The sequence below is a fragment of the Xiphias gladius genome, chromosome 11 (genome assembly GCF_016859285.1).
Source record: "Xiphias gladius isolate SHS-SW01 ecotype Sanya breed wild chromosome 11, ASM1685928v1, whole genome shotgun sequence".
Taxonomy (NCBI): Eukaryota; Metazoa; Chordata; class Actinopteri; order Istiophoriformes; family Xiphiidae; genus Xiphias; species Xiphias gladius.
Genome location: NC_053410.1, coordinates 16,686,842 through 16,714,496, shown reverse-complemented (window position 1 = coordinate 16,714,496; position 27,655 = coordinate 16,686,842). Strand labels below are relative to the sequence as shown.

General features: G+C 42.3%; 1 protein-coding gene and 1 pseudogene across 4 annotated transcripts; one reads left to right on the top strand and one right to left on the bottom strand.

Moving 5' to 3' along the window:
* Window positions 1-1,879: 1,879 nt before the first annotated feature.
* On the top strand, window positions 1,880-4,922 carry LOC120796915 (annotated as a pseudogene).
* Window positions 4,923-5,056: 134 nt separating this feature from the next.
* map3k4 (mitogen-activated protein kinase kinase kinase 4) lies at window positions 5,057-26,866 on the bottom strand. Of its 4 annotated transcripts, none has more exons than XM_040139186.1 (27): window positions 26,652-26,866; window positions 20,786-20,976; window positions 19,201-20,627; window positions 18,112-18,372; window positions 17,427-17,579; window positions 17,118-17,275; window positions 16,830-16,946; window positions 16,590-16,689; window positions 16,351-16,434; window positions 15,985-16,254; window positions 15,710-15,859; window positions 15,118-15,279; window positions 14,656-14,789; window positions 13,282-13,360; window positions 13,091-13,169; window positions 11,748-11,841; window positions 11,249-11,371; window positions 8,837-8,937; window positions 8,663-8,743; window positions 8,378-8,569; window positions 8,217-8,287; window positions 7,976-8,092; window positions 7,728-7,887; window positions 7,481-7,603; window positions 7,001-7,107; window positions 6,123-6,302; window positions 5,057-5,968 (listed from the first exon to the last, which is right to left on the bottom strand). In XM_040139186.1, the coding sequence occupies exons 1-27, from the start codon at window positions 26,681-26,683 to the stop codon at window positions 5,948-5,950; spliced, it is 4,767 nt and encodes a 1,588-aa protein (XP_039995120.1). In that variant the 5' UTR covers window positions 26,684-26,866; the 3' UTR covers window positions 5,057-5,947. The 4 variants fall into 4 exon arrangements, with proteins under 4 accessions (XP_039995120.1, XP_039995121.1, XP_039995123.1 ...); XM_040139187.1 differs by having other exon boundaries at window positions 19,201-20,624; XM_040139189.1 differs by lacking the exon at window positions 26,652-26,866 and adding an exon at window positions 26,371-26,589.
* Window positions 26,867-27,655: the final 789 nt, after the last annotated feature.

The following is a 27,655-nucleotide window of genomic DNA, read 5'->3' as shown; positions in this document are numbered from 1 at the left end:
ACACATATATATATATATATATATATATATGTATGTATGTGTGTGTATATATATATATATATATATATATATATATATATATATATATATATATATATCAAGCTATAGTGACCCCTGGTGGTGGTATGCGAACCAGTCACAAGACATAATTCCATAATTTCCCAGTGTGCCGTTCACCTCCCCTGGAACTGTATGAATGTTGGTCTTCAACTTGACTGAAGAGCCAGAGTCACCCAACTAAATCAGGCCTGACGATGTCACGGTGCTGTTGGCTACTCACATAGAAAGACAAGTGAATCACAAAGTTGCTGCGACGCTGACCCTTGATGTCTTAGTGGACAATGCGGATGTGTTTCTGCAGCCCCAGTCTTTTTTGTTTACTTATTTATTTGTCTGTGTAACCGTCATACTATAATCCTATTCCTCTGGCCATTTCCTGGTACCTGAACATTTCAGTCACCATATACTTAATGGAAGAGACCTTTGTTTATTCGTGTTGTCTTGTTGGTTTGAACTCACCTGACATTGTTTTTTTCCCTCTCTCTCCCTTTTTATAAGTCACTTAGAAAATTGCCCACAATTCAGTTACACTGTATTTTACCTTTCTTCCTGTAACAAATATTATGAGCGACTGAGTGACTGAAATGCCTGAGCTCTGGGACACAGGATGATGATCCTGGATCAGAGCTATCTTGTGGCAGGGTAATGTCAAGTCTCACTGAAGGATAATTCATTTGTTTACCAAAGACAACAAGCCAAATAATTGCCCTTTTACCGCATGTGTCTTATTTATTTATGACACAATAAATGCATATATTTAAATGAAATATGTTATAACAATGTGTATTTCCTTAGCTTCTTTATGATTCTTTATTTTTCGCTAGCATTATAAATCCTCCATATTGCAGTCTGCTGAACAGGCCTCATTGTAGCTAAAGAAGGTGCAAAGCTTCTGTATCTACCAAAGTTTGTCTTTTGACTGTAACTTTGGATGATATACGCTTGATTTGTTTAACTCAGGCTGCTAGAGTCTCATATGAGCTTCGGCTGAACTTAAAAATGCAATTTTCCAAAGATTTGGAGAGTTTAGAAGTGCACTAAGAAGGGACCTCTTCACGGCATATGTGGGCAATACAATTACAGTGAGCAATGACTTTTTCAAATTAAATGTACATATATCAACCTATCTTTTAACCTTATTTTGGGAAAAGGCACCAAGATCTGGAAGTACTAGTTATATGAATAAATCAAATAAAAAGTTCATAATCAAATACCATATGTACCACACCAAGATTTAGCTTACTCCCAGTATGCCCGTGGAAACCTATTGACAGTTCAGCATGCATCAGAATCCCTTTACAGTTCAAGCACATGTGAAGGTTAGAGCTTGATCCAGTCCATGTAGTGATTTCAAAAGCACACACAAATATGGTGATGTCGGTGAATCCCCAGCAGAAGAGGTTTATGTGCTACTATGTGTGCGTGTACATGTAAATATGTATGTATAAATATATGTGTTTGTGTGTGTGTATATATATATATACACATGTGTGTGTGTGTGTGTATATATATATATACATATATATGTATATATATTTTTATATCTATATCTATAGATAGATATAGATATAAACATTTAAGTTTTCCTCTATTCAGCAAGTGTTGCGGTAGTTTTGACCACTTCAAAGTTAATCTTTAAGTCAGAGCAGGCTGAGTGCTGTAATGACAGTTACTGTCACACCTTAGGACAACACTAGGCTTGAGCTGATAGCTTTGTTTGACAGAGCTGAGTGATGCAGCATCTCGCACCAGTAAGTTGAGTGACAGGAGGATGTGGTTGAGGTTTAATGCTTTTGAATTGTGCAACTTCTGCAGTACAATGGGCCTCCTGCAGCTGCTGAAATCCCAGTTCTTGTGCCACCTGATCATCTGCTATGTGTTCCTGGTCAGCGGCCTCATCATCAACCTATTGCAGCTGTGTACTTTACCTCTGTGGCTGGTCAGTAAGCAGCAGGCCCGCAGGATCAACATCAGGCTGGCCTACTGCATCAGTAGCCGTAAGTTCTGTTATACTTATTCTCTGCCACAGCGATGATACCGAAGTCTGTTGTCTGTTGGCGCTGCGTCTGCACGAAGCATAAGACCACTTTATAACCACGGTCAAAGTACCCGCTTCTCACAAAACATAGACTTGTGTACATCATTGTGTCTTCACGATCCTCAGAGATGGTAGCTGCCCTCGAGTGGTGGTCTGGGACAGAGTGTACGCTCTACACAGACCCAAAGAGTTATCCACTGTATGGAAATGAGAATGCAGTTGTGGTTCTCAATCACAGTTTTGAGATAGACTTCCTGTGTGGCTGGACCTTCTGTGAGAGATTCGGAGTCCTTGGGGTAAGAGAGGGAAAACCACAGAAAACCACACACTTGCTCTTTTGGACTTTTTTGCAATTCAGTACTACCCTTCATTTCCTTAATATGCTTCAATTTCAATTTTTTCAGAGTTCCAAAGTGTTAGCCAAGAAAGAGTTGGCTTATGTACCAATCATTGGTTGGATGTGGTACTTCCTGGAGATAGTTTTCTGCAAGAGGAAATGGGAGGAGGACCGAAGGACGGTGACACAGAGTCTTCAGAACCTGCGGGATTACCCGGAGACCTACTGGGTAAAGTTCAGCCTCCCAAACCTCAGGGGAACTGGTGAGTATCCATCTCTGATGAAGTATTTAAATATGGCCACTAGTAGATACCAGATACTGTGAGATGGGTGTCTGGGAAGGCCAGAGGGATTTTCGAAAATCATATGAGTTGTACAGTTAACACTGCTGTGTGTCTTGTCTTGTGTAGCTGCGGCTGTTTATGATTCCACACTAAACTTCAGAAACAATGAGGTGCCAACCTTGCTTGGAATTCTTAATGGGAAGAAATATCACGCCGATTTATATGTGAGGTACAAAGAAATGTTTTGTGGTGAGGATTGCTACATGTCATTTCCCGTTTACTGTTTACTGTATCCGATCTTGCATCTGAAAGCTCTGACTACTTGCAGGAGAATCCCTCTAGAGCTGATCCCGGAAGATGAGGCAGAATGCGCTGCTTGGCTCCACAAACTCTACCAGGAAAAGGTAAGAGTGCGTTGAAGGTGGAAGTTTAGACTGTTACAACTTTGTCGTGTTGCCTCCAAGTCATAAATCTAAATTGGCTAATGTTGAGAATTTTGAGCTGTTCACCGGTCAAACATTATAAAAGGTAGTCACATTATGGGTGCTGGCACACAACATGGCAAATAACAAACTTAGCCTTGTTCTTCTGTTTAGCACTTTGGTATTGAGTTGTGTTTGCACTGATGTATCTGCAGGATAGCTTTCAGGAGCATTACACACAGACAGGGCGTTTTCCTGGCCCCACAGTGACCCCTCCACGCCGACCCTGGGCCTTGATCAACTGGCTGTTCTGGTCCTGCTTGGTCCTCTACCCTCTAGGCCTGCTACCCGCTGAGCTCATCAGCTCTGGATCGACGCTTACCATCTTAACTTCTGTGGCTTTCTGCTCTGCAGGTTGGTTTCATACACTCAAGATAAAATCACCCTGAAATGGCTGTAATGGTCTCTTGGCTCTTATTGTTATAATACAAATGATTTCTGTGAAATTTGTGGCACATATATGACACTTATTTGTGATTTCCAGGCTAATTAATTGACACTTCTTTTGTTTCCTTTTCTTTTTTTCTCAAAACAATAGGAGCAATCACCAAATCAATTTATGCTGTGCAGCGCAAGATTTCATTTGTCCTCCAAATTGCTCAGTCACTCAAAACACAACTAATGTGTCAACAGTAAATCAATTCATCAGGAAGTGCACCGATGCCACCCAAAATTACATTTCATTAATACTGCTTCAGTCAAATTAACAATTTGACTGAATCAAGTCAAATATTCCTTTGTAGACAACTGAAAAATAGTTATCAAACCTCAATTCACACTACACCTGCGTTAAAGAAAGTCCATTATTAGGTCAGTGTCAGTGTTCACCTTTTGAGTGTGTCCCCTATTCATGATGAGCACTACAGCAACATTGAGGTAAAATGCATAAAACGAAAGCTGTTATTGCACTGTACAGTAAAGACAAATGTAAATTAGCACCAAAAGCCTTTGACTCAAGTTTCTCACTTTCTATTAATTAAATACTTAGTATTAGCTAAGTCATCTGCAGTCTGCAGTTATAAATGTTAAAAAGTTGATAATGGACAGATTATGGTCCGGATACCCTGTTCACAACCAGAGTACCCAAAAGTTGTGCTTATGAAGGGCTTCTAATTGATCCATAAAGCATTAGTAAATGATGTATTTACTATTAATAAAGCCACAAGCGACAACGTATAAATGCTTTATACAGGATGTCTTATCAGAAAGTATCACTGAAGTTCATACACTGTTGTGAGATGTGAGAATTTAGAGAATGATTTTTAGTCAAGGAACGCAAACTGAGAAAAACTAAGCTCTGATCCTGCCAAACCATGTGTTGCAAAAACCGTCAGCTCGTATTTGTGACTTGCTCAGGTAATATTCTAAATGTAATCTTTCTGAATCTTTTCCTTCACCGCTTCACTGGGAGTTCGCTGGATAACAGGGAAGACTGAGATCGACAGACGCTCAACATACGGAAATAAGGAGGTTCCTCAAAACGAACACTATATACTCCTCACCAACACTGAACTGCTTCTTCTTCCACAACTGCTGATCTGCAAGCTGCCGGCAGCAGAATAGTAATCACTCGTCTTAACACCTGAATGTTTTGTCTTAATGCTTGAGATGTCAGGTCATGAAACTGGACAGTGTCAGGAAGCTTGTGTTCATCATGCTTTGGAAAAACCTGAGTAAAGATAATATTACGCTTCAAATAACAATGAAAATATTTAAATGCAGTTGAGACAAAGACTTTACTGTCAGCTCAAAATTAAATTAAGTACCTCGCGGAGAGCAATGTCATAATAAATCGCATTTTCATGTTTGAAGAAAATATACATTTCCCTTTTTTTTAAAAAAACGATTGGTTTATTAATATTGTTTGTACATAGCAAACACTATAAGAGCAGCAGAGGACCAGAAGTTGTGGTGTGTGTCAGTGTCTGTGTTTGGTTGTGTGGATGTTTTGTGTTCAGCAGCAGGGAGGGAGAGCAGGCCCCGTTCCTCCTCTTTGTTGGCTACGCTCCAGTCACATGAACAGCTCTTCACCGGTGACCAGCAGACTTGAACATTGCTCCAACTTGACATTTACTCCTCAGCAAAGGCAAAGAAAAATACATTAAAAAAAAAAAAAAAAAAATCCTTCCTAGTGCCCGCGCTTGCCAAATGACAAGTGATAAATTAATCTGACTAGTTGGATGGTGTTCATTTCGTAAGGTAAACCAGCGTCTCCTTCCTTTTAGTGAGGTTTACCACATCCTTTTCTGCCTCAAAGGGCAACTGAAATATCATTCCTCCCTCCTTTACTCAACTGCTCCCTTGGGTAAACAGTTTAAAAGTGCCATAGATTTTTACCCCCCCTCTCCCATTTGTTTAAAAGGAAAAAAAAAAGGTATTTCTCAATGCCTTTTCAGAGGTCTCTTTACCAGTGAGAACAACAAATGTGGCAATAGTTACTTTAACTTTTTAACTTTACAATATTGTTTATACAAGAATTAAAGCCAATCCTATTCTTACAGTATGTACAGTCCCACCCCTGCCCCTCCTCCCCCCAGTCCATGGGTACATAAAGACACAACAACCCTATACTCCATAGGTCCAGTTGTCCTCTGAAATGATATTGTATTAGTTCCTCAGTTTAACTCCATGTGCCTTCAGCCGTAACATCCACTTCTCCGCGTCCACAGTCCCTTTTTCTTTTGCCAACAGCATGTACAGTAGTGCTTTAAATTTGTAAACTTGAAAGCCACAGAGGAGGTTTCATTCACTCTTCATCTGTACAAACCTGAAACAGACAAGGGATAGCAGCTGTAATGTAATGTAATGTTCAGTAAATCCCTATAGGTTCACTCGTAAATTGTGAGGTTTTTAGTATGGCAATTAGCATCACAATAAGAAGACACGACAGCTTTATACTGCATGCCACAGAAGTACCTCACCTTGACAAACGGGTGGTCTAGCAGCATGCTAGCTGTCCAGCGGCGTTTGGGTTCGCTCTCCAGACAGTGACCGAGAAAGTCCTTCCCCTCTGTGCTCAGCTTCTCTGGGATGGGGGGTTTATGGCCCATGCCAACTTTGTACATGATCTGGAAGTTGTGCTCGTACTCGTGCCAGGGCCTCTGCAGGTTGAGATAAAAGTAAGAACATGAGTCATTTCCTGGTGGTTCGTCCTTCTGTTTTTACCCGAAGTGGTGAGAAAGGGGGGAATTCATTTAAGACCTTAAGCATGCAGACAAAAATTTGCCTTTGATGAGCTTAGTGGGCATTAGGTTTTAATAGTTGTTTTAAATAACTCAAATAACCACTATCATTTCATCACCCTGAAAGCGGCAGGTTAGGTATAAGTATAATATACACATTTTAATCAGACTGAAACAGCAATTTGTTGCCAAAACATAGAGGTTTTATAAGAAGAATGATTCAGCATCTCACAGCCAATTTGTTTTTATTTAAAACCTGCTGGTTTTACACAAAGAACCTCAACATTCAATAATATGTGACGTAAATGTTTAAATATGTCACATGAAATTTTACTTTTAACTGAAGTGAAACATAAAAAAATAACAAAATGCATGTCAGAGCTACAGCTGATCTACAATGGGTCTCTTGTTTGCAATGACAACAACAAAGCTACAATAACCTGAGACATTAATAAAACTGTTTCCTTCTGTCTTCTCCTCTCTGAAAGCAGAAACTAGTAGCAAACACTGAATACAATATAAGTCTGTGTGGCCCTCTTACTTTTTTAAAGCCTCTTAAAGACCTTGACTAAGGCAGGACATTTGAAAAACACAAGATCTTTTCCATCACGCCTTACCTTTCCTGTCACCATTTCAATGAGGACGCAGCCCAAACTCCAGATGTCTGCTGCTCGTCCATGACCTTCACCCTTTGCTCTTGTGATGACTTCGGGTGCCATGTATGCTGATGAAAATAGGAAAAAAATGGAAAAATCAACCAACAGCTACAAGACTAGAATTTATTAAGCAGTAATGCTGACATAATGCTGCATATGACATGACATAATAATGAGAGGAAATTTGTAGTATAAGAATCATATGCAGTATGAAGCATGAAAATACATTAAAAATTAAGATGGCTCTATCCAACACAATACTTACAGGAAAAAAAAAGTATATTAAGATTCATGCTTCATATTCATATTATAATTCTTTTTAATAAAACATAGCATGAGAGACAGTAAACATACATTGGTAAAAGGGCATAAATAAACATATCGAGCCATAGCAGACCCTGCAGCCAGCTTGCAACCCAAAGCCAACATACAAGCTTTTACCTGCTGTTCCCAGTGTGCTGTTCACCTCCCCGGGCATGGTGTGTGTGTTGTTCCTCAACTTGACCGAGCAGCCAAAGTCACCCAGCTTAATCAGACCAGACGATGTCAGAAAGATGTTGGCTCCTGGTACAAAAAGAACAGAGACAGAATCAGCATTGGAAAAACGGAGTTCATTTTGAATTTCCTGCACTTTCTGATGAAAAAATAAAAAACGTGAAAAATATGGGGAGGACCATGCAACACTGACCCTTGATATCACGGTGGACAATGCCGTGTTCGTGGAGGACGTTGATGGCTGTAGTGATCTGCTTACTGTAGAGCCTGATAACGTGTTCCTGCAGCCCCAGCCGGGACACCTCCTCCAGCGTGCCCTCATCGCAGTACTCCATGAAGATGTACATCTCCTCCTACAGGCGAGCACAGCACAATTTATACCGAAACCGCTTCAGTGTGCACCATGTAATGTCTGAACTGACATGAACGTGTGCCTCTTACCCGATGGAGCTCAACTCCAAAGTATCGCACCAGGTTTGGGTGTTTAATGCCTTCAAATATTTTCAGCTCATCTGCAGTCTCCTTGATTGTTTTGTGATCATTCGGCTGGAATCGGATCTGGTTGAAACAAAACCAAAAAAAGGGGGAAATTAAATTAAAAAAATAAAAAAAAGTTATTATTATTTAAATATTATTATTGTTATTTTGAAAACCACTGACTTTATCTTGCCGGAGTACATACCTCTTTCATGGCCATTAGTTCTCCAGTGTCAACATTGATGCAGGTGTACACCTTCCCATACTGGCCCTCACCTGTTATCATACACACGATCATAACATCACTGCCTGTTTGTAAGTTACGTAACCCACATTATGGCAAATGCAGTCACAAGGTAGCCGTACCTATCTTGTTGCCCCTCTGCCACTTGAAGGTCACCTTCCTGAGCCCAACGTGCATGACATTGTCATAGGACTTGGGTGTGTGACACACTTGGCCGATGATGTTGCGCTGCTTCATCATGGCGTAGCGTTTATCTTCGAACTTGCGAATGGAGCGACGGACAGCCTCCATGGGGCTTTGCCGTGCTGCTGTGTCTAAGACAGGAGGGGGAAAATAATTAGTTGCTGAAGTCAAACGACTGTTATGGAGTTGTCTGGCTAACACGCCTCATCACTCAGCAATCTCACCCTTGGACTGGCTAATGAAGGTGCGGAGCTCCCAGCTTCGCCGTGCAGCGCTGTTAGGATCTCCCTTAGGATAGGAGGGTTCTGGAGGGAGAAATCAAAGGCGCTGTTCACCTAATGAAGCAGATGAACATTCACAGTGTGAATCAAAACATGGCAATTACTGAATGCACCCACCTTCTCTATCCTCTGTGGGGCTGGAGTGGCGGCTCAGAGATTTGAAATGCAACTCTGCTGCAACTGACGACAGACGGTCATTCTCATGGAAACTTGATCCCCTGCAAGGACATGGAAGAAACGGATGCAGGAGGGTGGTCCACACAAAAACTACTGATTCAGATGGTATGTTTCAGTCTGGGGGTTTCTCTGTTAATGGTCAAATTAAGGATCAGCACAGAGTGCAATCTCTTCTGCCAAGACTGCACTTTATTTTTATGCTCTTAAAATGACTGAGTTCACTCTTGATAACATTTCACGCACTAAGTGGTTCCTTTGCATTAAACTGTGGAAAATTAAACAGTACAGGGCAACAGGGCACTGTTTCCTAAAAGCATCTGAATGTCACGAGACTCACTTCACTTGCAAAGGATTAGAGATTATCTTCACCTTGAGATGCTTTTGGGGAAAATGTTCCCAGACTTGCTTAAAATGAAAATTACATAAATAATGTAAACTACATAGATAATTCAACCAATCAAATACAACACAATTCTATGCTAAAAAAGCCAAAATTAACGTTTCATGATCATATAAACAAACTGACAAAAATCATCTGACCCTTCAAGCGGAACAAAGATTTAGCTTATCCCAGTAAACCTTCTGAAACCCACTAACAGTTCATCATGCATCAGAGTCATTCACACTTGAAGGTTAGATATCTAGAGCGCATGCTCTGATTTCAAAAGCACACAAAAATAGCGCCAGAAAATCACCAGTATCAAAGCAAGATTGATGTTAATAGCACTAAAAAGCGGAATATCATAGCCCACTCTTTCAAAGAGGTAGTGTGACTTTTTTCCTCCATTTTCACACAATGCACGACAGCTTCCCTCAGTCTGTAACAAGACTTGGGGACATTTTGCAGGCCTTGTAAACGCTACATTGACACTTTAAAGGCTAAAAATGATGCTTATCGAGTCCGTTAGGAGGTTTTTCTAAAATTTAAATTTCAAAAAGAAAGTCTTTTCGTGGCCGAGACTAGTTCCATGCATATTATTTAGATGCATCTTAAAGCATGTAATTTAAAATATGGCAAATCTACAGGGATTAACATAAGCGTATCTGAACAGCCATGCTGTAAACGCAGCATCAGTACATTAAAATTTCAATTCTTAAAAGGTAAAATTACATTTCAGGTAGAATGAGAAGGGAAATGCCACATTATATAATCAAAACTATAGCTTTTGTACAAACATAAACTACAACTTCTCTACAACTACAAAAGACTGATACTAGATTTAGGTCAGTGATGTTGTACCAGTGTAGAGCCTGGAAATGCTCAATTTACAAAGAATGGCAGATTGACTTTGTGGATACAGTAGCTAATCCAATATCGTTCTTAATATAAAAATGTATAGTATTTGTTTAGATGCAATCAGAAAGCTAAAAGCAGGAAATCTGCAATCTGCCAGTTTAATTTATAAATCAAAGCTACAACTCTAATAATGGAAGAGAAACAAGTATAATATAAAATCTATCCCTCTATAACAGTGCTATCACAAGCAGTGTTTAATTCTTTCCATCTTTTGAAAGTCACTGTTAAAGCTATACCAGTGTTTCCCCTATATGCACCTAACAGTGGCGTTACGCTGCTGCTGAATTATGCCTTCATATCCATGGGTCAATTCACACACCTGCGAGTAAAGCATATAAACGAGAAACTTTGCGCTTACCTGATAGAGAAAGCACAATGATTCTAACAACAAGCACCAGGTACATGTCAACCATGAAGCAAGCGATGCTGATCACAGATTCAGGATTATCATTCGGGGAAAAAAAATCCTGCAACTTCACGAGAGCATCGCACAGTATTGTTACAGCAAACGTACTAATTTATACAAAGACAGTAGGTATTCCACATACACCGACTGTCTTCTTCTTCCTGGAGGTGGGTCTATGTGCGAGGGCCACTGTGACACATGAAAGCTGTCAATCTCAAAGGCAATTGACAGACTCCCTCACAGAGATATTAATTTTACGTTATTAGGATTCCCTTGAAGAAACTATGTAAATTTAAGTTATCTTATCATTGAAAATATCATTACACAGGCGGAAGATACATGAAAACCTCCCAGCAGGGTGCATTTTGTGAGCGCACAAAAAAAAAAATTCTCATGTGCCGGGAAAAAAAAAAAAAATTTTGCATGTGCACTTACTGCATCCTGGGGGAAACACTGAATATATTAACATGACATCACAGATTTGATGAGAGGGTAAAATTCTTTTGGGCTCTAACCTCAAGCTTATTGACAAAGAGAATTTAGTCTTATATATTTAGCCTTATAAAACATTTGTGATAGTTTTTGCTTTTGTATCTGGGGCTGTGTTTTGACAACAGTTTTCGACCAGGTGACTTGGGGGCAAGGCTACCTGACGTCACTGGTGGTGCTGCCTGGCGCTTTGGTGTGGCTGTGTTCCCCCGGGCCCTGAGGGACGGGGCGAGGGCCGTTGGGGAACAGCTGGTTCCGGAGATCGCAGGGGAGACTTCGAGAGCTGCGTGGTGAAAAAACAAACTGAGGAGCTCTGCCTTGGGAGGTGAGGTGACTTGTGTGGGATATGGATACAAATGTTTGTGTGTGTGACTGGGTGGCTGGCTGAGGGACAGACACACACTCACTCACTCACTCAGTCACTCACTCAGACATTATAATTTAAAAAATGATAAAATGACCACCAACATACTCGGCAGCATACACATACACACAAAGAAGCTCACATAACACACAAGCTCAACAACTACAGAGCAAAAACATCAGTAGGCATAAAAAGCAAGGTAATGAGGCACGATGAGCCATGCAAGAAAGAGGATTAATATTAAAACACAGTAAGCACACAGAGTACTGTAAAAATTTGAACTGTCATCACTTACCTGAATCCTTCAGCATTAGGGATGAACAGATTGGGGTTTGGTGGGTCACTATGGCAGCGAGGGACCTTTACAGGACGAGGACTATTCCTGGGGGCTGAAAAGAAAAACACCCTTAATTTAGTCAAGCCAGCTACCAAAGCAAACCCAAAACAGACTGCACATTGATCAAGTGCAACTCATGGCTATAGAAAGCAAGCTTGCTATGGTAATGTACAGCAGGATGCCACAAGCAAGCCAACAAACATTATTTTTATACAGTAACACTTCTTACAACAGACAGTAGCAAAATGCTTCACATAAGGGAAAGAGGGAGATAGAAGAGACAGAGAGGACAATATAAAAAAAGAAGGAGAAATAAATGTGTGACACACAAAGGAAAAAGTTGTGAAAATCGAGAAAAGGGGAAAGAAAACAAATGGGATGTGTCCTGATTTGGTTTCTGTGACACTTTGCGGGAGAAGGTTCTAAAGTCTAAGTGCAACTACTACACTACTACATGGTCTAAGTGTCTTGTCAAAAGAAATTGAGGCAAAAGTCATTTTTTGTTTTGTTTGCATTACATAAAACACTCAGGTCTCAAAATCTACAAGGAACTAACATCACAGAGATAAATTAATTCTGCTCTATGGGGGTGAACTGCTCACATTTTTATAACCACAGACATCTAGTGGTCAGGTTATTATGCAGTCACTTGAAAGCCACTGTACTGTGTTGCTTTATTCCATCCAAGTCAAAAAGACAGATACGTTGCAGCATTTAGTTCTGTGCTACTACCAATTTGTTGACTCCATATCTTAGTTTGCACAAACCTAAGATCTTTTGCATCAAGAAATTATTTCGGCCAGATCTGGTGGTCACTTTTTTGTAGCATTCCTTTCCTTTCTCCACTAATTTACATGGCAGAAACAAGGCTGTGTCTGGCATTCTGCAGCTGGCTTGGTTTTCGTAACTGTTCCTTGTTTTACCCACAATATAATTTGTTTTATGGTCTTTTTTTTAATCTGACAATGTTTACTAAGCAAACATGCTCTTTTTCAGTAACACATTTTCCCAGAACAACTGCAGTTTTCTACTGCTGGTCACTGAGCTGCAGCATGGAGTTGCTCAAATGAGTCTGTGTAACCACTGGGGTCACTCAAACTAGCAAACTTCAAATCATACAAATAATTCTTTGCTATTCTAGAACTGGATTGTTATTTCATTGCCGTCTTGTCTGCACTGTGTAATAGCCGGTCCCCATGACACCCAGGTTATAAACTTACACAGAATGTAAACACTGAAATAAATCCTGAACTCCGCACATAGAAGTCACTGACAGTTCGGATCACAGAAGAGCGTCTTACCAATGTACAGGCCGGTGACTGGGCTATGAGGTTTTCCAATCACATGTCCAATACATTCATTCATCAAAGCTTGTAAATTCTGCAGGAAGAAAGGTAAATTCACCATCAATAGATAATAAATACATCAGATCCCAAGTATACTTGTGCAAATTTGTAGAAAACAATAAAGAGTAGAAAACAGGCCATTTTACCAGGAAGTCATCCTCAGGTAATGCTGATATGAAGGCAGGTTCGATGGCCTGAAGAAAATCAAAACCCTGAGTCGCCCACCTGTAGGTGTAACAGGGCAGTCAATCAGTGTGTCCCGAAACTGTCTGTTTTTCTGAGAAGCATGTCAGTGGACTGTGCTTTGCGGAGCACACATCTAAAAAGGTGTGATTAATTATGGAATAGATTTCATGTTCCAAGTAGCCCCTTGTGTTCTTCTCCGTAGGAACAGGAGGTAATATGGTGGCACAGATTTACATAATCCAAATATGACAACTTGACTCACTGTTAATTGTGCCGCTATTTTTTTGCATATTTGTCACAATATTAAAAAAGTTCTCTGTTATGTCTCAAAAATGTCATGCTACTGTTGCAGTTGTACTCCATGAAATAACCTAAAGGCTTCACACATTCAGCCTAAAGGCTTCACTCTGTGTTCTTCACTCGATGTTGCCATGGTAGCTTGTTATTGCTCAACGCATTAGCTCTTGACAGAGAGGGCTAAAATCAATGTATTTCAATTATGTATGTGGCTCTTACACAGAAGTAAAATATATCTGGTTTTACAGTTAATAATAGGTTTAAAGAAAGAAAACAGCAAATGAGGAATTTATCACACAAACAAAACCCCTTTAACTGCTGTTTACTTAAATACTGTAAGAAAAAGAAAAAAAAAGCTTTTATCAGTCTAAAGTCTGCAGTTTGTTTAAGGTGATGGTGAACAGTGTTTGTTAACTTATTTATCCAAGCTTAATTGCACTAGTAGGTTGGCTTATTGGTTGTTAAGCCAACCAGAGGGCCTGCCTTTCAGTCATCTTTGCGTTTACAAGACAAGCGTTTAGAATACGCCCTCCTGGCAGCGCTACGTCTTCATCTTCTCATGTTGGTCTGAGGCCAGACTTGATCACTACAGTGACTTACTACCAGAAACTGACGAGATGGGCTGGCCGGGCCAGAGATAGCTTGGTTGCATGCTAAATTCAATAGGAGAAAAGAAGTGGTAGAAATAGAAGCAAAGAAAGACTTTACATTGGCCTTGCTTTCCACCACTGGAGACAGCCCTTGGCGAGTAAAGGAAATGACGTTTGGTGCTGAACTCGCAACGTTTTTTTTAGACTGGTAAGTAAACAGCTCTTAATGCTAACATTGGCTACGCAGCAAAAACTTACATATAGCCCCTTTAACTCTCTTTGCAGCAATGCTACAAAAGGCATCCCTGAACAACATACTCAAACCATTAAATGCTTCCTCAGGAAAACCACACTAACTGGCAAACCCTGCGCCCAACCAGAGGGTAAAAATGAGACATTAGTAAATTACATAAAAATGTCTATGAGCAATCAATTGATAGGACTTACCTGGGCTTGGTGCCCCTGCCGCTCTCGCATTTGGTCAGGACATAGGTCATCCATTTGCGGGCAAAAGCTATATAGCGCTCCCCGATCCTCTGCCTGAATTCTCCTGACATCAGGCGCACCACCTCCTTGTGGTACTGTAAATAACAAAAAACAGCAAAAGGGAGTATATGTACGATGACTGACTCAGCTTCCTCCACATCTGATGACTTCGCAATTAATTCAGTCCTTATGTAACTTTATTGCCCTTTGTAAAGTATGACTCATAAGCACACCAATATTACAAAATCAACATAAGCCTAGATGTTAGTTAAATGGAAATGTGACTGTCATATCACAGGCTCCGACTAGGAAAATCTGAGTTGAAGAAGAGATAAATGAGATGTTTGGAATCTAAAGTATGTGCTTCTGTAAAAATATACACTGTGTTGCAGTTCGCAAATCTAAAACCCTGCAGGCTCTTACCTCGAAGGCAAAATTGTAGCCCTGTATCATTGCCTCCCTGTAGTACTGATGCAGAGTGGCTGACTCAGACTCCTCCACCTCTGCCTCAAACTCAGTGGTGAACATGTACTCCACTCGGTCAATGGCAGTGCTGATCTTAATGCATAGCTGTAGTGCCTCATCCTGTAGTAGAAGAGGGAAAGATGTTGATAGGAAAGAAAAGAGTTTTATTATGTTTTATTGTTATTTTTTAATAAAAAGGTTCTGTAGAAAATCTCAAATTCAAAGTGAGCAGTTAAATCATTCAAAACGGAAAACTGATAGTATCCATGTGAGAAATAACGTGGTATTGTGGTCTGACTGTAGAGATCTGCACCGGATACGTGACCCACGGGTTTGCAAAAGAGAATCATTTCTAAAACCTAGTCTGATAGCGTTCCAAAGTAGTTTTTCAGGGTATGTTAATAGAGTAGAAATTTGGGGTAACTGATAGCACTTGCAGTGGAAAAAGATTTGAAAGTAGGACACAAACATGCAACTGTATTTACAACAACGCAAAATAAAACAGTGTTTTCACACGTTAGAAAACATAGCTTGTGGTTAAGGTGAGTACCTTGAGCTCCTCCAGAGCACTTGCGATGAGAGGCTGACTAGATGTTTGCTCCCGGCTCAGGGTGAGCACATCCTCCATGGACTGCTGAAAGGCCTTCCGCTGGGCCACCAGGTGAGCTGACTGCATCACTATCAAGAGCAAGTTCTCCACCTGAGAGTACATTAGACCAGTGGGATACTTGTAAACTATGGAGAGAGACAGACAGACAGACAGACAGACAGACAGACAGACAGACAGACAGACAGACAGACAGACAGACAGACACACCCCCCTACCTTCATGGCCCTTAAAGTGTCAACAGTTTCCATCTGGGGGACCAGTTTGAGCAGCTCTCCGTCCCACTGAGCCCAGTCAGAATCAGTAGTGGTGTCCCCAGCTCTGTGTTTGCTCATGAGCAGGTAGGCCTCATCGTCGGCAATTTCCTCAGGCTCTTTGGAGCAGTCTTTGCCAGCAGCAGCATTGAGAAGCTGCAGGATGAGTGGCCGCTGAGCCATCAAACCACAGGGGACAAAAACTTGCAGCTCCTCCAAGCCTGGAATCTGAACCTGGATATAACAGATGGAGGTTTAACGGTATATATATATATGACCTGAGGACAGAAATATCAGAAATGTGCAAAATTAACAGAAAAGCAAACACACGTTGACATAGTTTCTCTTCTTCAGTGCCTCCAGGAGACAAGTCACCCCATTAGTCATACTAAAATCGGCAGCAACTTCTAAGTCCTGCAGAGAAGGAAGCAAACATAGTGTGTGTCAGAACACACAGTCCTGGTTCTTTAGTGAGCAGAGAAAACAGGGTCACAGATAAACTGCAAAGTCTGTGCTGTTGTGGCTTACTGTTTTAAAGGAGTGAAAAATTCTTCACTGCTGTCTCTCACCTTGCGGAGCATTTTGGCAAAGCCTAGAGCCTTGGACGCTCGTTCCCTGGCCTCGTGGAACAGCTCTTTAAGTGACCGACTAGTCTCAATAACCGAGCGCCTGGAAAAATCAAAAGGTTTAAAGTTCAAAACCACTCCACAAAAGATTATAATACTGACAAAAAATATAATATTGACTTTAAAAAACAAAAACCAAAACAAACAATCAAACAGAAATATAAACCATGTTTTTCCAGTTACCTGATCTCATCTGAGGCCGTGCTGTCATCTGCACTTTCCCAGAACTCATTACCACTTTTGTGCAGGCCGGCATCCAGGAACTCTCCAGTGGATTTGAGCAACATCCCAGCGATGTCACTGCAAAGAGCGGAACCTCCCTCAGTCTCATATAATTGATTAAAAACTCTTCACTTACATTAAAAAGGTTTTATGTCACTTTGGTTTGCAAGCAGGTGACATGACTATAAAAGGAATAAAAACACTAATTTTTAAACAGCCACATGTTAGAGGGACCGAAGGTCCACTCACCAGAAAAGTTTCCCAGACTGGGCCTCCCCTCCACGAATATAAGGAGTGATGACCTTGGTGAAGTGCCACTCCTCCTCTAACAGGTTCTTTAAGCTATGAGAGGCCTGAGGCAGCTGCTGCAACATCTGGATCCAACTGTGCATGTAGTCAAAGTAAACCTACAAAAACAGGGCCAGATGTTACATTTGTTACAATTCAATAATGCATAAATTCACAAGCCTCTCTTTTCAATGGTTATGCACTCAGGGTAAATAGAGATATTTAAACAATACATTTATGTAGAGGTGGGAGGAAGATTAAGAATCTTACCACCAGCATCTTGTGAAGGTCCTCCTCAAACTCATCAATATTGGCATTTGTTTGCAAGCCCTGAGCATCGGTCACCACGCCGCGAAGCATGAACTGATAATACTGCTTCATCAGAAGACCACCTTTAAGAACCTCCTTACACTCACGCACCAACTGCAGAGAACAAACAACATGCATACAAAACACAGAGATTAGCGCTGACATATGACATACTTGTCATGTATTATCGTCTGCAAGGACAGCGTGGTCCAATATAATGGTAACACTAGTTATCTCAATCTTTCTCAATTTTTTCTGTAAGACAAAATTAACCAAGCTTAATCATTTATTTGATAATCAATACAGAGAAAATACACAGCTCTCTAAAAGACTTGGGCAAGTGGCAAAACTCCAATCAAACTGAAAGAATAAAAATGTATTTCTGGCAGTCCATTTAGGGTCCATATGGAAAGTAAGAATACATTCAGCCTATACGTGCGGACTAATAGTTCTACCAGTACTGTATATTTTTGCAGGCCATGACGAATGACTGATCTCTTTTTTTATATGAGAAAAACAAGCATGCAGTAATTAAGATATACTGTATTTTAGTTAACATTCAGAATGCGGGGTGCAGCATATAAAGAAGAGTTACTTAGAAACTCAATATTCTAATGCTCAAGTAAGTGTTCAAACAGCTGCTTGCCTGTTTGATACTGAGCAGTGAAGGCTCTCCAGCAGGCCTCTGTTCAAGTCGCAGTTTAAGGCATTCGTGAATGACATTGAGAAGGACTCTGCACAGCACGAGGAATGCTGGCCGGAAGGATGGGAGGTCCATGTCCAGCAAATCCTCCCAGGACACCTGGTCTGCTCTGAGCTCTGGATGAGCCGGACCACTGCATGACACATGGCGCGATAGCTCAGGCAGGTAATCACTGTAGAGCATGGGGTCTGGGAAGTCTGCAAACTGCAGGTGGAAGACAGGTCCAGGGAAGTTATTTCAGCAAATTTCAGTGGTAAAATAAGCTATTATGTTAGCAGAGTCAACACTTGGCTTTATAATAAATTCAAAGTTGTTTTTTTGTCTTATTTTGCTATTTAATAAATGTTGTTCAAACTGTGTTTTCATTGCTAGATCCATCATGGCTACTCAATCTCCGACAGCAATCTGCAAAGATTCTGTGAAGATGCATCCCTTTTGGATTGCATGGCATAGTATATAGTGCATTAGTAGTAAAGTATATTACCGGAAACTTTGACCAGATATAGAACTGTGAAAACACAGCTCCTTGTAACCATTGTCATATGGCTACAACTTGTGTCTCCTCCACCTCCCTGTTCCTTCATAATCACATCAACAATCCAAGAAGTGTTCTGAACCTCCCTAGAATGCTCCACTAAATTGTCAAACCTCTGCATTTCCAACACTCAGCTGGTCCAATATATTAAACTCAAAAACAATCCTCTACACTTTACTGCTTTTTTTTTCCTTTTTCTAGCTTTCGCACTGTGTCAAACACATCCTCTGTTGTTTATAGCGTGGGCTCAGACTTCTTGTAAGCTCCTATCTGTGAGACCTCCTGCAAATGCTGTTTCCTGAAGTGCCCAATTACATACATAATTTAATACAAACATATATACACACACACACACACACACACACACACACACACACACACACACACACACACACACACACACACAAACTATTGCGCTGATTTTAGTTTGATTTAGATTTTAGTTCTGTTTGATGCAAAATTATTTAGGATGCCGTTTTCAGCTATTATAGTCTCACCTCCAGTGTAGGAGTGTGGCGGAGCAATGCTGCTCTGGACCGCTGAAGAGAGCGGTCCATCAGTTTGTGCAGTCTGAGGATCAGTTTACGCAGTCCCATCTGTTTCAGAGCTTTATCCACAAACGGTCTGTAGATGGCTGTGGGGCAGAATACTCCCCCTCCCACAGTTGCTTCTGCACTTCCTGCAGTAGCAGTTGGGAGAAACTCGTCTTCTGACAACAATCGGGCAAATTTAGGAGTCAGGGAGGGAGACAACTCTCCATCTGCTACATGTCCCAATCCTCCCTCCTCCTCGGCATCCCTGTCCTCCCCTTCACTTTCAGCTGTGAAAGTGGCCGTCGAGTCGTTCTCCTCATCTTTCTCATTCTCCTCTTCTTCATTGCCACGGGAGCAGCGAGGTGACGGGATCTCAAAGACAGGCCAACCGATACGGGATAGATCATGGACGCCCAGCACAGTGGCCATTACGCGCAGTTTCTGGTTGAGGTCCTGGGTGATATTGAGCCACAGACAGAGCGCCTGCACCCTGCCCTGGAAGTCTCGTGCTGCATACTTTTCATAGTCCTTCTGCAGGGCCTGCAAAGAGGGGTACAAAGCTTCCACAGACTCCAGCAACTCCATAACCCGCTTGACCTGCTCAAATGCCAGCCGCTGGCGCTGAAGGTGTTCCCTGCAATTAGTACCAGAACCCAGAGGCTCTGCTGCATTCATCGCAGTCGAGGGGCAGGCGCTGAAGCCCCAGGGATCTGCTCCACAGTGGTTGGTCTCTGCTACAGCAGGCTCCCTCTCCTCTCCACAGACTAGATCTGGGATGCTCTGACAGTCCCCCTGGATTGTTTGAGACCCTGAACACTGGGCCCCTCTCAGGCTGTCATAGTTGACCTTAAAGTGCAGCACCTCATTGATGATGTCAGGAATGGCCTGGCGGGCAGTGAAAAGAAAAAGGTCTTGATCACCGGTGGAGCGCCGTGCATGCCAGGCCTGCAGCTCGAGCCAAATGACCTCGTTGTTGTGACCCATGAAAGCCATGTTCTCCAGGCCTCTCTGCTCCTTCTCCTTCCTCTTGGAGGACATAGACGTGAGCTTGAGCAGCAGACGCAGAGTTTCAAAGAACTTGAGGCGGTCGGCGGGACAGTCTGTCCTGGAGGTCTGGCGGTGGGTCCGGGCAAGATGGGGCATAGACACAGGAAGTTTGCCACTGCTGCAGCCCAAGCTCAAGTAATGCTTCCTGGGATCCATGTTGAGGGAACCGAAAGGGCTCGACTTTGAGAGTGGATCCAGCATGAAGGAGCCTTCAAAGGTCTTTTTGTGGTCTCTTTCCGTAGAGCGCAGTGTGGCCCTCTGCTTCTTCCCCTGCTTGTAGCTGTGCTCCTCAGGGGTCTCCACTGGTCTGGGACTCTCTCGCAGAACAGATGGGGTAAGGTCTGCTGAAAAAACACAAAAAAAAAAAAAAAAAAAAAAAAAAAAGAAACAGACAATACTTCCCAATCAGTACAATGTGTATAAAACTACATGTAAAAATGGCAAGTCCTTTTTAAAAACTTATTTCCATATATACTTCAGTCCAACTGATTTATTTACTTACCCTTGTTGGGAGACCGTCCAGTGCTCCTTGCTTGGCTGTTCCTTTGATGTTTGCCAGACATGCGTTTCATCTGACGTGGGGTATAAGGAGGTGATGTGCCATACAGAGCTTCTTCTTCCTCGCTGGGAGAGTCCCAGGATTCATCCAACTCAGAATTCTGTTCGGATGCATCTTCCACCGGCTTGGCCTGCCTGTCAACGTTTACGCAAAAAACAGACAGAGCAAACTATCGACATGGGCTAGATGTGCATCTTAACAATAACAACTGATAACTGGAAGTGATGTTAACCGCAAGCCAATGCTTTGGCATTATGAAACTGTTTCAGTCACAATCACAACGAAATCCAAGAAATGTGTGTACAAGGTCAGAGTGCTGAGTTGTTTGTACCCATAACAGAGTATGCAGCAAATCGACTCTAATGCCACAGCAAACAGGCTGCTAAACTGCAACTAGACTGAATGTCTGCTGCTACCTACAGCAGACTGACGAGTTGTCTGTCCTTTGGAGCCTGACTGGCTGCCTCCAAAGTGTACAGCAGCAATGTTCTTGGCATGACCACAGCCGTCCAGACGCAGGATAATAACCTGTGGGCACCCTCTCTTGGTCTAGGTAAACATAATGGCTCAACTCAAGAGGGAGAAATAGTAACCCTCATTAACTCTGTCTGCTAAGTCATCAACCATACTGCACAAGTCGAGTTTTCATGAAGCACTAAGACTCACTCACAGAAAGTGTGGAGAAGTTATTGGACCGTATGCCAACATAGTGCTAATCCAAAACAGCATATCACTTTCATGTGATTATAGTAAATCTTGAGCTACAATAAAGATGTCGACATCATGGTTTCTTAACCACATTCTGACTGTTAACTTCAAATAATGAAAGGCCATTGCAGAATATGTTGCATAAAAGCAAACACAATAATCACTTGAATCACTTCCTTCTGGGAAAAAAGGAAAAGGGGAAAAAAAGAAAAGAAAAAGAAAACGGAGAGTCCAAGCAGCACGCCTTTCTAGATTACAATGTCACAGCTTTGTTCCTTAATGCCTTTCTGAGGGTTTTTTAATAGGATTAGAGAGAAAGGTTGGAAGGTCTGCCCCCGCCAACAAAAACAAAAGAAGAAAGAAGAGGAGGAGCATGAAAAGGGGCGTTCTATATGCTGGCCACCATGTGTCCTTCCATCGATCATTTGACTGGAAGGCATTCCCAAACACGCGCCTGTTGGCATCTATGCAAACGGAGTTGAAAGGGGAAAGGCTGTATCACTTTCACGGGGGGGCGTTAAGGGGGGGTTAATCTGGAAATCACTTGCTTAAGCTTTTCAAGGAACCGCATAGAGAGAGAGAGTTCAGACTTCTATTGCCCATCTGCTCCAAAACAAAATCTGTCACCCCAAACACACACACACAGACACAGACACACACACACACACAACCACACACACACACAACCACACACACACACACACACACAACCACACACACACACACACACACACACACACACACACACACACACACAGTCGCCTGGGAGCAGCTGTGGAAGTAGATGCAAAAGACAGACACCTGCTGCAAATCCTGCAACTTTAAATGTGATAAAATTCCAGATCAAGGCTTTATGATCGCAACATACTGTAAGAATAATATCAACAGCACGAATATCTTAAACATGCCAGTCTTGAAATCACAGAATAACTCTTGCATGAAAGAACACTGGTGCCTTTATGACTGTATTGTATGGGAAATTGTGAAGGGGCTTGTTCTGCAGGAGCAGCACATCACAGTGATCTTTTTAGTATGCAGGCACAAGAAGGCACAGTAAGCAATCTTGTGTTACAATAAGGCATTTAGCACAAAGGCAATAGACAAATAGCTGTCCAAATGCAATGCAAAAAACAAGACAGGTATCAGGGAGCTGCATGAAAGGAACAGATAGAGTGAACGCCATCAACCTCCCACTGTGTCCATCACAAGTATGACCAGATTGTGCGCACATTTGTAAACATTCCAAAGTGAGCATGGGTGGGTAGTGTCTGAGGACAGAAATAGTAAATGCATGTGAGAGGGAGTGAGACCGAGTTTTAAAAAGACACTTCCTTACGCAGAACAGCATGACTACACCACTCAGGAATGACAGCAGAACCAATGACGCCATCACTGCCGGTTATTTGTTTGGTTGCCATGAGACACTTCAAGCAATGATTGTGCTGCTGCAGTAAAGGCTGCGCAAATTCCTCTTCTAAATTCCTTGCTTTTTTCCTAAACCTACTTGCAGGCCGCTGAGAGAAAGTTACTGGTCTGCATGCCCTGCAGTTAACCACAGCCACACTGTGGACTTCAAGCTGTCCCTGCCTGCTGCCACTAGTGAATTATCACTGCAGATGGTGTCTGGCTGCTCTCAATGGCTCATCTGATGGCTCATTGGGGCTCCAATAAAGGCCAGTGGAATGCTACAGCCCCTAGGCAGAAACACTGAGTGCATAATAAACAGCACAAAATCGGGACTCTTTTCTGTATAGTGACTGAAGCAGTGATACCAAGGGCTGCCAGAGTCAGGGGGGCCTGACCTTTGACACCAACCATCCACACCATTGTACCAGGAAGGGGCACTCTATTGTTTAGTTGTGACACGTGGCCCGTGAGGCCCACAGCTGAATAGCACACAGCTGGTTAGTGAGCACACTTGCTCACAATGTCCAAACTAGAGGGGATTTTTTTTTTTTTTTTTAGAGAGGGGAAAAGGAGGAGATGGTGGCTGGGGGTTTCTAAGAGCACACTTTCCACTAATTAGGTCATCCTGGCATAACTGATGCTCGGTAGGCTAAATCCAGATTCTGACCCCCCCCCAAAAAAAGGATGTGTCTGCTGCCTAGTAATTTCAGCCCAGGGTTAAGTGGTGAGGCCATAGGAATATAAAACCTGTGTGCACATGTGTACCCACATTTTAATGAAAGCTTGGGTCATTCGTACATCGATATGCATGTCTGACCTGTTGTAAATCCCTGATAAACAGGCAGGGCTCATGCAACAATCAGAATTTTTGCCATAGGCTGACAGAATTCAGAAACAATGAGCATGACATACTTGACCACACCCTCCCCTGGAATAGTGTGACACTGCTAGGAGTGAACCTCCCAACCTCTCCTAAATGCAACTGCGCAAAGCACACCAAACACAAACAGAGGAATTTGCTTCTGCAAGACATGAAAGGATATGCAGACAGCCACATTCATTCATAAGAATCAGATAATCAGTGCATTTCTAAAACAATGCTGTGCTTATTATCTCCCCTTATACATTACTTAACACCAGGGAACATCCTCTGTCTAAGACACATGAGCTTCCAGCGGAAGCCCCTTCCATTAACCACAACAAGCCACATGACCTAAATGTGTCTAAATGTAGACCCTGCAGACTGTGGGCTGCAGCATGAAGTAAATGGTGTAATGACACTTTTTTCTTCTCATGCCACTTACATCATAAATGCAGTGCAGGCAGAAGTCTGTTCCACCTTTGAAATTTAATCTGAAACTGTAGAGTCATAAGCAGTACCTGTGTCAGTTTCAACTCGCATTTCAGTTTCTCTTGCAGTTGTGCGCATCATAAATGCCAAATCTAGTCAATGAATATATTGCAGCACTTAACTATCTCTCCTTTGCCTCTCTATTAGTTATTGTATAACACAATCTTACTCCTGCAGCGCATTAATAACATCAAGTGCCATCGTTTTAGTAGTTACAAAGATCCTGTTGTTTAAAAGGAAATAACAGATGAGAGTGACAGAATGTGAGAGCAGCATTAATTCCTCTATAAAGCAGGAGTGGGGGGAGAGACAGGATGCAGTTAGCGAATGCTAGAGGACAGTCCATCTGTATTCTACGGCCTGTGCGCCTGGCCAATGCAGGCATTAATGAGTTCTACCCCACAAGCGTCTCCAGGGCTCCAGGCAGCCATACATTGTGCACAGTACACCACATCCTGAAATCCCTGGAATGTTTCTCACCCACAATGTCTTCAGACTGACTTTGAAAATGAGACATTATTGACAGAGGACCTCTGTACTTGCAACAATAGGGACAGCCTTCAATTGCAAAGCAAGCACATAACTTCTCTTTCTCAAAATAGTTGTCAGTTTGAACTAAACTCGCGATTAGGGTTTAAGTACAAACATTCATAGAGGTGCACAGAAGGATGTTTCTGTTTCAAAAACTGAAAGATAACTAATTTTTGCATGTTGTGAGGCCTGCCATTTCAGGCTGAAGTTTGAATATAATTACAGAGCTGTCTGAGCACAACACAGGCTGAACTTATGTTCAGTTTCCCTGCAAACTCTACCACGTCGACCATGTTATCCTTATTGTGTAAAACTGTCCAAGTCCTGTATGTTTCTGATCCCATTAATATGGAAATGGTAACTACAACATATAGTAAAGCACTGCCAAGGCATATATTTGAGCTTTCTAGAGCATACTTTACCTTTCACCCCAAACTTGGTGCACACACTAAACAATAGTATGAATTGGAACAAAAAAACATGAAAATGGATCTCCTGCAATCATGTTAACTTGTGACAACTGCATGTTTCTAGCAATAGCGTCGTTAATGGCTCAGTATTTTCCTTTATGCGACATCCCCGGACAGAAATTACATTAACTGGCCCAGTATTGCACAATCATGCGAGCTGTTTGCGTGTTCACCTCGGGCTGAGTGGCCACAAGGGTGCAAGGAAATAACAACTGGCCGATGCTCAATCGTTACTGAGGGAGCCGACAGAAATAGCAGAGTTATTTGCTCAAAACCAGGATTATCGCAGGCGAGAGAGCTGATCCAACGTGAAAAATGCCCTCAAAGTCACTCGCTCCGCAGACAAACAACTGGATGCGAGGAGAGGCGAGGAGACGGGGAAGACATAACAGCAGATTCCTGAGGGTCTGACGGCAGCGGTCAGGGGCAAACACCGCGGCATTTCGATTAGGAGATGTGCACATATGAGGAAAACATCTCATGAGTGTCTCTTTGTCTACATTCCCCCTAAGAAACTGCAGACATGTATCCTTTAGTAGCCTTATCATCTGCGCACTGCGAACACATTCAGCATGATGAAACGTTTCTTGCTGCACATGCACTTGCAACAGATTGTCAACTAAGTTATAGACCCCTAAGAAAAGAAAATCCACATGATAAAGAGCATGAAGTGTATGGATTAACCGTACAGAGTCAACGAGCCCATATCATGATTCAGCATGGGAGTGCGAGACGACAACAACAGGAGCGCCAAGTCTAGCTAGAGGATTAAACAATAACAGTGGAGCGAAATGCTAGCTAAAGCCAGCGAAGTTTGTGCCTCGGTGTTATGATGAAATGCATGGTTTGGCAATGTCGAATAGTCAACAACACACTTTCAGGCCCACCTTACGAGCCCACATTGCAACACTTATCTCGCTTCAGCACCGTCAGTTTCTGTTCGTGAACTTGCGGGTGAACAATAAACTGACAAGCGACAGCTAACAGGAGGAGACGTTAGCTAGCTTGTTCCCTGACATGTTGCACTGTTAACAGCGGCTGGAAATTGTTCGCAATGTTACCTTATCATTTGCCGAGCATTTTGCCTTTCTCTCTAGCAACCGAGAATTAAACGGGAAGCTGATATCCACAGCAAAGCGCGTCTGAAAATGTTGCTCCAAAAAGTTTGCAACTCCAGTGTTGCAAATGCAGTAACTGCACGCGTACCACTATTTGACAGGAAGTCAATTTCTAAGGGATGCGCAAGCGCTCCCATAGAGCCGACTGCAGTGTCACGTTCAGCTCCCTATTTGGCAAGTGCGAAGTCCTGCTGGTGTAGTGTCAGTTCAACATATTCGCATACCTGCTGGGCTTGTTACGATCCGGAGGCTCCATTGCAAAGCAGTGGCTTCTTGTTCCTAGCCGTGCATGGACTAAACCATGTCTAAGCGATGTCGGACTGACTTTGCACCGGTAGATATTTGCAAGAGAGGCGGATTTTTTGTCTCTTTAGAGCACTTTCTATCCGCCGGCACAGTTGACTCTCACTTGTGCGTATGCCGTCGCCATCTTTCCAACGTTCATTGAGGAGGAGTGCCACAGTTTTGCATTACTACGGCAACCCGGAGAGGTCATCTGCGGTCATAACTGTGCAGTGCCCCCGGTTCTAGTTTTTACCCTCATGGTACAGTCACAGTGAATCAGTTATCATATGGTCTCCACTTGACTAATTCATCATGAGTGATCACACTTTGAATCACTTGACACATAATGAAGTAGAAAAAAAAAAAAATCTGCCACAAATGACTGCTTGGGATAAATTCAGGAAATTATTCGTGACAAACTAGTTTGTAGCTGCCAGTGGGAGAATACGGGGACTGATCACGGATGGCCCTTCAACATCAGTGTGCTGTAGTGCCACAAGTGTCATGTGTAGCTGCACCCTCTCTATGGTATGATGCATGAAGATTTTCTTAAATGTGAATGCAACCAGCAGCGCATTACCAGATTAACCTGCAGGAGGGCCCCGCCTACTGGGCCCAAATGACCCCCCCCCCTTTTTGTAACCCTCAGTGAATTGCATGTAGTATTCCTCTACTGTAACATTACATGAGCCTGGGAAATCTGAATGGATTCAAATTAATTCAGGAATGTGCACACAATGCCAGCTGAAATAATGGTCAAATTGATTTTGACAGACAGGGTCTTGAGATCCAGTAGCAAAGGAAGCTCAGTTTATGGCTGTTAACATGCTGGTGTTATTGTGCTTTCATATTATGGGGGTTTTGGGGGCCCCTGGTGGCCTTGATCCTTGAACAGTTGCCACACTCTGTTAATTAACGTTGCTAAGGCTATGTTATTTATATT